Below are 13,224 nucleotides of genomic sequence, written 5' to 3' on the forward strand. Positions count from 1 at the left end.
ACCACCACCTTCTCAAGGGGCAATTGGGGATGGGCAGCATGTGCTGGCCTTGCCAGCTACTCCCACATCACATGAATGTTGTTGTAGCCAGAGTCATCTCTCCGCATTAGAGAGACAGTTGAGGGTCAACAGTCCTCAGGCGTGGGGCAAGGTCTCCATAAACTATCACAGCTGGTACGGGGATTGAACCCACACTGTTGATATTGTTTTGCATCACACACGAGCCATCGAGCCAACTGAGCTAACTGACCACTCATTACATGAGTGAGTAAAAAAACAAACTGTACAGAATGTGTCTTTTCTGATTTCTGGATGTCCCGAAGTGCTTTGCAGCCAATTAGTTATTTCCTTTGAAGTGTGGTCACGTTTGGAAAAGCAGGAGACAATTTTTGCACAGCAAGATCCCACAAACAACAATGTGGTAATTGACCAGATCATCTGTTTTATAGGGATGTGGACTGAGGGATAGGGACATTTCGGGGTGAACTCCTCCCCTCCTTAGAATCGTACAGCACCGAAGGAGGCCACTCGTTCCATCATGTCCATGCCAGCTCTGGAGTTTAGGACATCCCTCCACATCCTTCACTCCACCTTTTGGCGGCCATGCTTTCAGCCACCAAGGCCCTAAGCTCTGGAATTCCCGCCTCTCTCTCCTCCTTTAAGACGGCCCTTAAAAGCAGCCTCTTTGACCAAGCTTCTGGTCACCTGCCCCGAATATTTCCCTCCGCGGCTTGTTGTTCTCGGAAGAGTTTATGGGCTGGAGGAGATTAGAGACTGGGATTAGGGCAAGGCCATGGAGAGATTTGAAAATGAGGATGTGAGTTTTGAAATGGAGGTGTTGCTGGACCAGGAGCCAGTGTAGGTCAGTGAGCACGGGGGGGGGGGGGGGAGATGGGTGAACGGGACTTGATGCGCATTAGGACACGGGGGGAGCAGAGTTTTGGAAGAGCTTGTGTTTATGGAGAAAGAAAGAAAGGAGGCTGACGAGGAGAGTTTTACAATTGTCCAGTCTGGACGTGTAGTATATTATATGGAGAGTTTATTAAAACCTTCTCAATAAGCAACTGGACCATTCAACTGTTATGAGAAGGCCACTCGAGATTAATCATCTTGAAACCTGGCAGATGTCAGAATGTATCTCTCTTATTCATCAATGTTATAAGTGCAATCTTTGTATTTTAACTGGGCCTCATCTCTCTAGAAAAGAGGCGGCTGAGGGGTGACCTGATTGAGGTCTTTAAAATGATGAAGGGGGTTTCCATTGGGTAGACGTAGAGAAGATGTTTCCACTTGTGGGGGGGAGACCAGAACTCGGGGGGGCCATCAATATAAGACAGTCAGTAATAAATCCAATGGGGAATTCAGGAGAAACTCCTTTCCCCAGAGAGTGGTGAGAATGTGGAACTCGCTCCCACAGGGAGTGCTTGAGGTGAATAGTATCGATGTATTTAAGGGGGGAAGCTGGATAAACACACGAGGGAGAGAGGAATAGAAGGATATGGTGATAGGGGGAGATGAAGTAGGGGGTGGGAGGAGGCTCGTGTGGAACAGAAACACCAGCACGGAGCGGAGGGGCCGAATGGCCTGTTTCTGTGCTGTGGACTCCATGTAATTTATTTATGTCTTATATTAGCTTATTGGATGACTGTAATAAGATATAAATTTTGAACAACTTGCTTGAGCACCAAGGAACGAATGTGTTACCAATTATTCACAGTGAGTCCTGTCCCCACACTCTCTCTCTCTCTCTCTCTCTTTTCCTGGATTCTCTTTTCCCCCAAAGCCTCCAGATCGACCAGGCGGGCTGCCCTGCCAGATTGGGAACAAGACCGAGTGCGCCATGCTGGGATTTGTGAGCAACCTGAAGAGAGACTACCAGGCTGTCCGCAGACAGATCCCCGAGGAGCAGCTCTACAAGGTCTACACCTTCAACTCGGTGCGCAAGTCCATGAGCACCATCATCCGGATGCCTGACAATGGGTTCCGTCTGTTTTGCAAGGGAGCCTCCGAGATCGTTCTTAAGAAGTATGTGGTTTTCTTTTTCTTGCGAGTATGGGAAAGGGAGTATGCCCATTCAGTCCCCATGAGCCTGTTACCATAGGAACAGCGGGAGGACATTCAGCCCCACGAAACTGTGCCACCATTCAATAAGATGGTGGGTGATCTGTATCTTAACTCCAACTACCCACCTTGGTTCCGTTACCCCTTAATCCCCTTACCCGATAAAAATCGATCAATCTCCGGTTTGAAATTTCCAATTGACCCTCAGCCTTGGCAGCTTTTCTGAGGGACAGAGTTCCAGATTTCCACTCCCCTTTGTGTGAAGAAGTGCTTCCTGAGTAGCCTATCTCAAATGTAAACTTTCATGTAGACGTAGAGAAGATGTTTCCACTTGTGGGGGGAGACCAGAACTAAGTGGGGGCCATCAATATAAGACAGTCAGTAATAAATCCGATGGGGAATTCAGGAGAAACTCCTTTCCCCAGAGAGTGGTGAGAATGTGGAACTCGCTCCCACAGGGAGTGGTTGAGGTGAATAGTATCGATGTATTTAAGGGGGAAGCTGGATAAACACACGAGGGAGAGAGGAATAGAAGGATATGGTGATGGGGGGGAGATGAAGTAGGGGGTGGGAGGAGGCTCGTCTGGAGCAGAAACACCAGCACGGAGCGGATGGGCCGAATGGCCTGTTTCTGTGCTGGTTATTCCAGCATCCACATCAAATTTACTTATTAAACATCCTCTGAGTTCCCTCATCAACCTGGCTAGAGGTTCAGTGGTCTCTGCTGGAAAGTGACTGTGTTTCTGCATCAATGATACTTTCCCAATAAATGGGACAGTGTAGAGGGATCTAACCCCGTTGTTTTTTTCTTTTTCTCTGGAAGTTAGAGAACATTATTGTAAACAAAAGGGAGTTTAACTCTATCTAACCCCCGTTTTTTTTTCCCCCTCCAGCCTCCACTATTTGATGAGACAATGTGGAGGGAGCTTTACTCTGTATCTAACCCCCGTACTGTACCTGTCCTGGGGAGTGTTTGATGGGGACAGTGTAGAGGGAGCTTTACTCTGTATCTAACCCCCGTACTGTACCTGTCCTGGGGAGTGTTTGATGGGGACAGTGTAGAGGGAGCTTTACTCTGTATCTAACCCCCGTACTGTACCTGTCCTGGGGAGTGTTTGATGGGGACAGTGTAGAGGGAGCTTTACTCTGTATCTAACCCCCGTACTGTACCTGTCCTGGGAGTGTTTGACGGGGACAGTGTAGAGGGAGCTTTACTCTGTATCTAACCCCGTGCTGTACCTGTCCTGGGAGTGTTTGATGGGACAGTGTGGAGGGAGCTTTACTCTGTATCTAACCCCTGTGCTGTACCTGTCCTGGGAGTGTTTGATGGGGACAGTGCAGAGGGAGCTTTACTCTGTATCTAACCCCTGTGCTGTACCTGTCCTGGGAGTGTTTGATGGGGACAGTGTAGAGGGAGCTTTACTCTGTATCTAACCCCTGTGCTGTACCTGTCCTGGGAGTGTTTGATGGGGACAGTGTAGAGGGAGCTTTACTCTGTATCTAACCCCTGTGCTGTACCTGTCCTGGGAGTGTTTGATGGGGACAGTGTAGAGGGAGCTTTACTCTGTATCTAACCCCTGTGCTGTACCTGTCCTGGGAGTGTTTGATGGGGACAGTGTAGAGGGAGCTTTACTCTGTATCTAACCCCGTACTGTACCTGTCCTGGGAGTGTTTGATGGGGACAGTGTAGAGGGAGCTTTACTCTGTATCTAACCCCCGTACTGTACCTGTCCTGGTAGTGTTTGATGCGGGACAGTGCAGAGGGAGATTTATGTTGTTCCTCATTCCTCAACAACACTATGCCGGAAGGGGACTGCCTTCTTTCTGATCCCGACTGACGTGGCCCCCTTGCTCTTACTATTCTCCTGCTCCAGATGCACAAGTATTCTCGACAACCAAGGCCAGTCCAGAAACTTCCACCTGCACAACTGTGAGGAGATGCTGAAGATGACTGTTGAGCCCATGGCATGCATTGGGCTGAGGACCATCTGCATCGCCTATCGTGACTTCCCCGCTGAGCCTGAGCCGGACTGGGAAAACGAGAGCGAGATTGTCGGGAGGCTGACTTGTCTGTGTGTGCTCGGAATCGAAGACCCTGTGCGCCCTGAGGTAACGCCTTCGAGGACACCTTCCAACGTGCAATATTCCAGCGGTGTCTTGACCAGCCTCCCATCTGACATCCTCTGTAAACTACAACTCATTCAAAACTCTGCTGCTCCGAGTCCTAACTCGCACCGGATCCCGTTCACCCATCACCTCCTACACACAATGAGACACATTGGCTCCCAGTCCAGCAAAGCCTTAATTTAAAAATTCTCATCCTTGCATTCAAATTTCTCCAAGGCCTTGCGTCCCTCCCTATCTCTGTAACCTCCTCCAGACCCTACAACCCTCCCTATCTCTGTAACCTCCTCCAGCCCCTACAACTCTCCCTATCTCTGTAACCTCCTCCAGCCCCTACAACCCTCCCTATCTCTGTAACCTCCTCCAGTCCCTACAACCCTCCCTATCTCTGTCACCTCCTCCAGTCCCTACAACTCTCCCTATCTCTGTAACCTCCTCCAGCCCCTACAACCCTCCCTATCTCTGTAACCTCCTCCAGCCCCTACAACCCTCCCTATCTCTGTAACCTCCTCCAGACCCGACAACCCTCCCTGTCTCTGTAACCTCCTCCAGCCCCTGCAACCCTCCCTGTCTCTGTTACCTCCTCCAGCCCCTACAACCCTCCCTATTTCTGTAACCTCCTCCAGCCCCTACAACCCTCCCTATCTCTGTAACCTCCTCCAGCCCCTACAACCCTCCGAGATCTCTGCTCTCCTCCAATTCCGGCCTCTTGACCATCCCCCGATTCCCATCGCTCTGCCTTTGGTGGCCGTGCCTTCAGCTGCCTGGGGCCCCGAGCTCTGGAAGCTTCTGTCTGATTTGCGCTGCTGTGAAGCTCCTTGTACTAGGTTCGAGTTGCTACATAAATGCATATTGATGTGGTTGCTGGCAGTCTGGCCCACGACAATCCAGCATGCTCCAGAAGCAAGGAAATATTAACGAAACGCTGTCGGTGTTGTAATCACAGAATCGTACAGCACTGAAAAGAGGCTATTCAGCACCTCATGCCCGTGGTGGGTCTTGGAAACAGCTGTAAAATTAATGCCACTCCCTTGCTCTTTCCCCATAGCCCTGCAAATTTCTCCTTTTCAAGTATTTCTCCAATTCCCCTTCTGAAAGTTACTATTGAAACTGCTTCCACCGCCCTTTCAGGCAGAGCGTTCCAGATCAAATCCCCGCATAATTTCGAGTTTTTAAATCTCCCCTTAATGCTCTCCGCTGTCACAACAACCCAGTCTTCTCTCCGTGTAACCATATGTGGGGTCAGAGACAGGAGTTTCACTTTGTCAGGGATGAGGGACTCCAGTTAACGCGGAGAGACTGGGAGAGGCTGGGATTGTTCTCCTTAGAGCAGAGAAGGTTAAGGGGAGATTTAATCGGGGCGTTCAAAATCAGGAAGGGGGTTTTGATGGAGTAAATCAGGAGAAACTGTTCCCAGTGGCGGGAGGGTCGGTAACCAGAGGGACACGGATTGAAGATAATCGGGGAAAAGAACCAGAGGGGGGGAGAGGAGGAGAATGTTTTTTGACTCAGTGAGTTGTTGTGATCTGGAACGCGCTGCCTGAAAGGGCGGTGGAAGCAGATTCAATAGTAACTTTCAAAAGGAGAATTGGAGAAATACTGGAAGGGGAAAAATTTACAGGGATGTGGGGAAGAGCAGGGGGGAAGAGGGATTAATTGGATCATTCTTTCAGAGAGCTAGCACAGGCACAATGGGCCGAATGGCCTCCTTCTGTGCTGCGTGATTCTATGATTATCTCCTCGTCGTAATGAAATTATTTCCAACAGGTGCCAGATGCCATCCGTAAGTGCCAGCAAGCTGGCATCACCGTCCGCATGGTCACGGGTGACAATATCAACACCGCGCGCGCCATCGCATCCAAGTGTGGCATCATTCAACCCGGTGAGGACTTTCTGTGCCTGGAGGGCAAAGAATTCAACTTGCGGATTCGGAACGAGAAGGGGGAGGTGAGAGACCATCAGCGCACCACATACAACCGCACAGAGAATCTTTCTTTCCCTATCGTTCTTCTGCCTCCTGACCCTGATATCTCAGATCCTCCAATCATATCCTGACCCTGATATCTCAGATCGCCCAATCTCATCCTGACCCTGATATCTCAGATCGTCCAATCATATCCTGACCCTGATATCTCAGATCGCCCAATCTCATCCTGACCCTGATATCTCAGATCGTCCAATCACATCCTGACCCTGATATCTCAGATCGCCCAATCTCATCCTGACCCTGATATCTCAGATCGCCCAATCTCATCCTGACCCTGATATCTCAGATCGTCCAATCACATCCTGACCCTGATATCTCAGATCGTCCAATCACATCCTGACCCTGATATCTCAGATCGTCCAATCACATCCTGACCCTGATATCTCAGATCGCCCAATCACATCCTGACCCTGATATCACAGATCGCCCAATCACATCCTGACCCTGATATCTCAGATCGTCCAATCACATCCTGACCCTGATATCTCAGATCGCCCAATCTCATCCTGACCCTGATATCTCAGATCGTCCAATCTCATCCTGACCCTGATATCTCAGATCCTCCAATCATATCCTGACCCTGATATCTCAGATCGCCCAATCTCATCCTGACCCTGATATCTCAGATCGTCCAATCACATCCTGACCCTGATATCTCAGATCGTCCAATCACATCCTGACCCTGATATCTCAGATAGTCCAATCTCATCCTGACCCTGATATCTCAGATCGCCCAATCTCATCCTGACCCTGATATCTCAGATCGCCCAATCTCATCCTGACCCTGATATCTCAGATCGCCCAATCTCATCCTGACCCTGATATCTCAGATCGTCCAATCTCATCCTGACCCTGATATCTCAGATAGTCCAATCACATCCTGACCCTGATATCTCAGATCGCCCAATCTCATCCTGACCCTGATATCTCAGATCGTCCAATCACATCCTGACCCTGATATCTCAGATCGTCCAATCACATCCTGACCCTGATATCTCAGATCGCCCAATCACATCCTGACCCTGATATCACAGATCGCCCAATCACATCCTGACCCTGATATCTCAGATCGCCCAATCTCATCCTGACCCTGATATCTCAGATCGCCCAATCTCATCCTGACCCTGATATCTCAGATCGCCCAATCTCATCCTGACCCTGATATCTCAGATCGTCCAATCACATCCTGACCCTGATATCTCAGATCGTCCAATCACATCCTGACCCTGATATCTCAGATCGCCCAATCACATCCTGACCCTGATATCACAGATCGCCCAATCACATCCTGACCCTGATATCTCAGATCGTCCAATCACATCCTGACCCTGATATCTCAGATCGCCCAATCTCATCCTGACCCTGATATCTCAGATCGTCCAATCTCATCCTGACCCTGATATCTCAGATCGCCCAATCACATCCTGACCCTGATATCTCAGATCGCCCAATCACATCCTGACCCTGATATCTCAGATCGTCCAATCTCATCCTGACCCTGATATCTCAGATCGCCCAATCTCATCCTGACCCAGATATCTCAGATCGCCCAATCACATCCTGACCCAGATATATCAGATCCTCCAATCATATCCTGACCCTGATATCTCAGATCCTCCAATCACATCCTGACCCTGATATCTCAGGTGCTCTGTATCCTAACTCGCACCAAGTCTCGTTCAACCCTCACTCTCTGCACTCGCTGACCGACACTGGCTCCCTGACTGGCAAGCCCTCCATTTAAAAAATCTCATCGAATCCATGGCCTCGCTGCACCACTCCCTGCATCTTTAACCTCCTCCAGACCCTACAACCCTCCCTATCTCTGTAACCTCCTCCAGCCCCTACAACCCTCCCTATCTCTGTAACCTCCAGCCCCTACAACCCTCCCTAACTCTGTAACCTCCCCCAGCCCCTACAACCCTCCCTATCTCTGTAACCTCCTCCAGCCCCAACAACCCTCCCTATCTCTGTAACCTCCTCCAGCCCCTACAACCCTCCCTAACTCTGTAACCTCCTCCAGCCCCTACAACCCTTCCTATCTCTGCAACCTCCTCCAGTCCTTACAACCCTCACTATCCCTGTAACCTCCTCCAGCCCCTACAACCCTCCCTTGTTCTGTAAACTCCTCCAGCCCCTACAACCCTCCCTATCTCTGTAACCTCCTCCGGCCCCTAAGACCCTCCCTATCTCTGTAACCTCCTCCAGCCTGTACGAATCTCCCTATCTCTGTAAGCTCCTCCAGCCCCTGCGACTCTGTAACCTCCTCCAGCCCCTACAACCCTCCCTATCTCTGTAACCTCCTCCAGTCCCTATGACCCTCCCTATCTCTCTAACTTCCTCCAGCCCCTACAGCCCTCTCTATCTCTGTCACTTCCTCCAGACCCTACAACCCTCCCGATCTCTGTAACCTCCTCCAGCCCCTACAACTCTCCCTATCTCTGTAACCTCCTCCAGCCCCTACAACCCTCCCTTATCTCTGTAACCTCCTACAGCCCTCCCTATCTCTGTAACCTCCTCCAGCCCCTACAACCCTCCCTATCTCTGTCACCTCCTCCAGACCCTACAACCCTCCCTATCTCTGTAACCTCCTCCAGCCCCTACAACCCTCCGAGATCTCTGCACTCCTCCAATTCCGGCCTCTTGACCATCCCCCGATTCCCATCGCTCCACCATTGGCGGCCGTGCCTTCAGCTGCCTGGGGGCCCTAAGCTCTGGAATTCCCTCCCTAAACCTCTCCGCCTCTCTCTCTCCTCCTTTAAGACGCTGCTTAAAACCGGCCTCTTTGACCGAGCTTTTGGTCACCTGTCCCTAATATCTCCTGATGTGCCTCAAGGTCAAATTTCTGCCTGTCAGGTTTTGCTGTGCTACAGGCGCTATATGAATGCAAGTTTGAAGGAGGGAAATAGACAGATTCAGAAGAGCAGAGATACAGGGTGGGGGGAAGCCATTGCGGAGATCGGGTGAAGTGAGATGCAGAAGAACACGGCTCACTTGGACACGTGAACTACTCTCAGGCTCGTGAGTTTACACTGGCTCAGGGACATGTTTAACCTCGTTCACTCTTTACGTGATTTGCCCCCTTGCCCACCCTCCTCTAATGGTTTCTCCTTCGGTCCCTGCAGATAGAGCAGGAACGCCTGGACAAAGTGTGGCCCAAACTGCGAGTACTGGCCCGCTCCTCTCCGACTGACAAGCACACTCTGGTGAAAGGTAGGTGCCCTTAGCACCTTTGACAGATCTTGCGTAATTGTTAATAGGCTGGGCAGCTATTGAAAGATTAACTGGGGCAGAGGTGGCATCATATAGAAGGTCTTTGGAGATAGCTGGCTGGAGAGTCTCGAACACGGGGGTCACAGTCTCAGGATGAGAGGTTGGCCATTTCTTCACTCGGAGGGTTGCGAATTGTTGGAATTCTCTACCCCCCCCCCCCCCCACCCCACCCCAGCCCAGAGAGCTGTGGGTGCTCAGTCGCTGAGTATATTGAAGACTGAGATCGATGGATTTTTGGGCACTGGGGGAATTGAGGGACATGGGGATCAGCCAGGAAAGTGGAGTTTTATGTAGACAATCAGCCATGGTTGTATCGAATGGCCAAGCAGGCTCGGGGAGCCATGTGGCCTGCTCCTGCTCCTATTTATAACACGCTCTGTCTGATCTCCTGCACTGGTTTTGATCACTCGGGGGCTGAGAGCAACTTTCCAAAGTAGTTTCTTTCCTTCATTGGCTCTGGCTCCTTTTTGTGTCTTACCCGGGAGATTATATGGGCGGGGGGAGGGGATGGGGGAGGTGGTGGAAGAAAATGAGGGAATTTTGCAGGAGTGGCAAACCACCTCAATCTCTCCTCTTCCTGTGGCTGAGGTGTTCACACAGTGAGAACGAAACCAAGGGGTGTGGTTTATATAGGAGATTATGGTAAAGGGTTCAGTGAAGTATCAAAACGTTATGGTAAGGATTGTGCCAAGGAGACCTGCCATCCTGAGCCAGGCTCGGCCTATATGTGACTGCAGTCCCACAGCAATGTGATGGGCTGTGGGATAGATCACATCTGAGCATTTGATATGTGGGATATCGTGTAGGGTGGGGTATGTCAAACAGTGGCTGTGCTCTCGTACTTGGTATATCAGACTGTGTGGGATGTGTTACTGTGTGGTGTATAATGGAGTGTGTTACAGTGTGGGCTCTGTATAACGTACATTCCTGATGCCAGTGTATTTTTCCCTCTGTGCAGGGATCATTGATAGCACCGCCTCGGAGCAGAGACAAGTTGTGGCAGTGACCGGGGATGGAACCAATGATGGCCCTGCGTTAAAGAAAGCTGATGTTGGCTTTGCAATGGTAAGGCACCGGCTGCCTGGCAACGGGGAATTTTCCCACCTGTTGTCCTCACAGCGTCCCAAACAGCTTCACAGCCAATGAAGTACTTTTGCATTGTGGTCACTGTTGCACTGTGGGAAACGTCGGAGCCACCATTGCGCACAGCAAGCTCCCACAAACAGCAAGGTGATGATGACCCAGATCATCTGTTTTTTTAGTGATGCTGGGTTGTTTTTGTATTCCTTCCCAGGATGTGGGCGTCGCTGGCCAGAACAGCATTTATTGCCCATCACTAATTGCCCTTGAGAAGGTGGTGGTGAGCTGCCTTCTTGAACCGCAGCAGTCCATGTGGGGTAGGTACACCCACAGTGCTGTTAGGAAGGGAGTTCCAGGATTTTGACCCAGTGACAGTGAAGGAACGGTGATATAGTTCCAAGTCAGGATGGTGTGTGACTTGGAGGGGAACTTGCAGGTGGTGGTGTTCCCATGCGTCTGCTGCCCTTGTCCTTCTAGTTGGTAGAGGTCACGGGTTTGGAAGGTGCTGTCGAAGGAGCCTTGGTGAGTTGCTGCAGTGCATCTTGTCGATGGTACACACTGCTGCCACTGTGCGTCGGTGGTGGAGGGAGTGAATGTTTGTAGATGGGGTGCCAATCAAGCGGGCTGCTTTGTCCTGGATGGTGTCAAGCTCCTTGAGTGTTGTTGGAGCTGCACCCATCCAGGCAAGTGGAGAGTATTCCATCACACTCCTGACTTGTGCCTTGTAGATGGTGGACAGACTTTGGGGAGTCAGGAGGTGAGTTACTCACCTCAGAAATCCCAGCCTCTGAACTGCTCTTGTAGCCACAGTATTTACAGGGCTGATTCAGTTCAGTTTCCGGTCAATGGTAACCCCCAGGATGTTGATAGTGGGGGGATTCAGTGATGGCAATGTTGTTCAACATCAAGGGGAGAGGGTTAGAGTCTCTGAAGGGTCGCTGACCTGAAACATTAACTCTGCTTCTCTCTCCACAGTTGCTCAAGACCCACAGCAATGTGGTTGACTTTTACATGCCCTGAAATGGCCTAAGCCACTCAGTTAGGGCAATTAGGGATGGGCAATAAATGCTGGCCAGGCCAGCGACACCCACATCCCATGAATGAATAAAAAAAAACCTGCTGAGTATTTCCAGCATTTCTTGTTTTCATTTCAGATTTTCAGCATCTGCAGTATTTTGCTTTTATTTTAGATTCTCTCTTGTTTGAGATGCCATTGCCTGGCACTTGGGTGGCGCGAAGTTTACTTGCCATTTATCAGCCCAAGCCTGGATGTGTTCCAGATCTTGCAGTATGCGGGTACGGACTGCTTCAATATCTGAGGAGTCGCGAATGGTGCTGAATATTGCGCAATCATCAGCGAACATCCCCACTTCTGATCTTGGGTTGAGGGATAAATATTGGCCCCAGGAGAACTTCCCACCACTCTTCCAGCAGTGGCTGTGGGATCTTTCACATCCAACTGAGAGGGCAGACATGGGTCTGAAAGACAGCACCTCCATCAGTGCGCTAGTTAGTACTGGAAACAGAGTGAAGTCAAATGCTCAAAAAGACTCTATCTTAAAATATTCCAATCTCCATTTGAACCTTCATGTTCAAACAGGAGGGATGCTGCTGGTACATAGAGCTTCCGAGTGAGGATGCATCTTTATAAAGACAGCACATTGGAACAATGAGGGTCACTGATGATTGCACAATGTTCAGCACCATTCGCCACTCCTCAGATACTGAAGCAGTCCGTGTTTACATGCAGCAAGACCTGGACAATATCCAGGCTTTGGCTGATAAGTGGCAAGTATCATTCGCGCCACACAAGTGCCAGGCAATGACCATCTCTAACAAGAGAGAATCTAACCATCTCCCCTTGACATTCAATGGCATTACAATCACTGAATCCCCCACTGTCACCATCCATTACTTGTACTTCTTTCAATGTAGTATACTGTATTCACTGTACACAATGTGGTCTCCTCTACATTGGGGAGACCAAACGCAGACTGGGTGACCGCTTTGCGGAACACCTCCGCTCGGTCCGCAAGCAGGACGCCGAGCTTCCGGTTGCTTGCCATTTCAACACTCCCCCCTGCTCTCGTGCTCACATCTCTGTCCTGGGATTGCTGCAGTGTTCCAGTGAACATCAACGCAAGCTCGTGGAACAGCATCTCATTTACCGATTAGGCACACTACAGCCTGCCGGACTGAACATTGAGTTCAATAATTTCAGAGCACGACTGGCCCCCCATTTAACTCTTTTATTTTTAGTTATTTTTTCTTTTTCCATTTTTTATGTGTTTATTTTATTTTATTTCATCTTTGTTCAGATTGCTTACCCACTTTTTTTTCATGTTTGTACGTGTGGTTGTTCAATATTCAGTGTATTCACACCCTATCTGTACTAATGCTTTGTCTTTCAACACACCATTAACATATTGTTTGCCTTTGCTCCACGACCTTCTGGTCAGCTATTCTGTGACCTTGTCCTATCTACACCTTCTTTGTTATCTCTTGCCCCACCCCTGCTTTACTTGCTTATAACCTTTTACATTTCTAATATTTGCTAGTTCTGAAGAAGGGTCACTGATCTGAAACGTTAACTCTGCTTCTCTCTCCACAGATGCTGCCAGACCTGCTGAGTATTTCCAGCATTTCTTGTTTTTATTGTACGTTACACCCTTGTTCAAAAAGGGTGTATGGATAAACCC

General features: G+C 49.8%; 1 protein-coding gene across 8 annotated transcripts in view; it reads left to right on the forward strand.

The window, feature by feature from the left end:
- The window catches only part of LOC137358276 (plasma membrane calcium-transporting ATPase 3-like), a 110,351-nt gene that overhangs the window by 42,914 nt on the left and 54,213 nt on the right, over positions 1-13,224 (forward strand). For all 8 annotated transcript variants that reach the window (XM_068024187.1, XM_068024182.1, XM_068024183.1 and 5 more), the window contains 5 exons: positions 1,784-2,025; positions 3,936-4,170; positions 5,953-6,132; positions 9,298-9,385; positions 10,404-10,510. In XM_068024187.1, coding sequence (XP_067880288.1) covers positions 1,784-2,025; positions 3,936-4,170; positions 5,953-6,132; positions 9,298-9,385; positions 10,404-10,510 — 852 coding nt within the window. The remainder of the gene's footprint in view (positions 1-1,783; positions 2,026-3,935; positions 4,171-5,952; positions 6,133-9,297; positions 9,386-10,403; positions 10,511-13,224) is intronic.

Source organism: Heterodontus francisci, chromosome 49, assembly GCF_036365525.1.
Source record: "Heterodontus francisci isolate sHetFra1 chromosome 49, sHetFra1.hap1, whole genome shotgun sequence".
In the NCBI taxonomy this organism is placed as follows: domain Eukaryota; kingdom Metazoa; phylum Chordata; class Chondrichthyes; order Heterodontiformes; family Heterodontidae; genus Heterodontus; species Heterodontus francisci.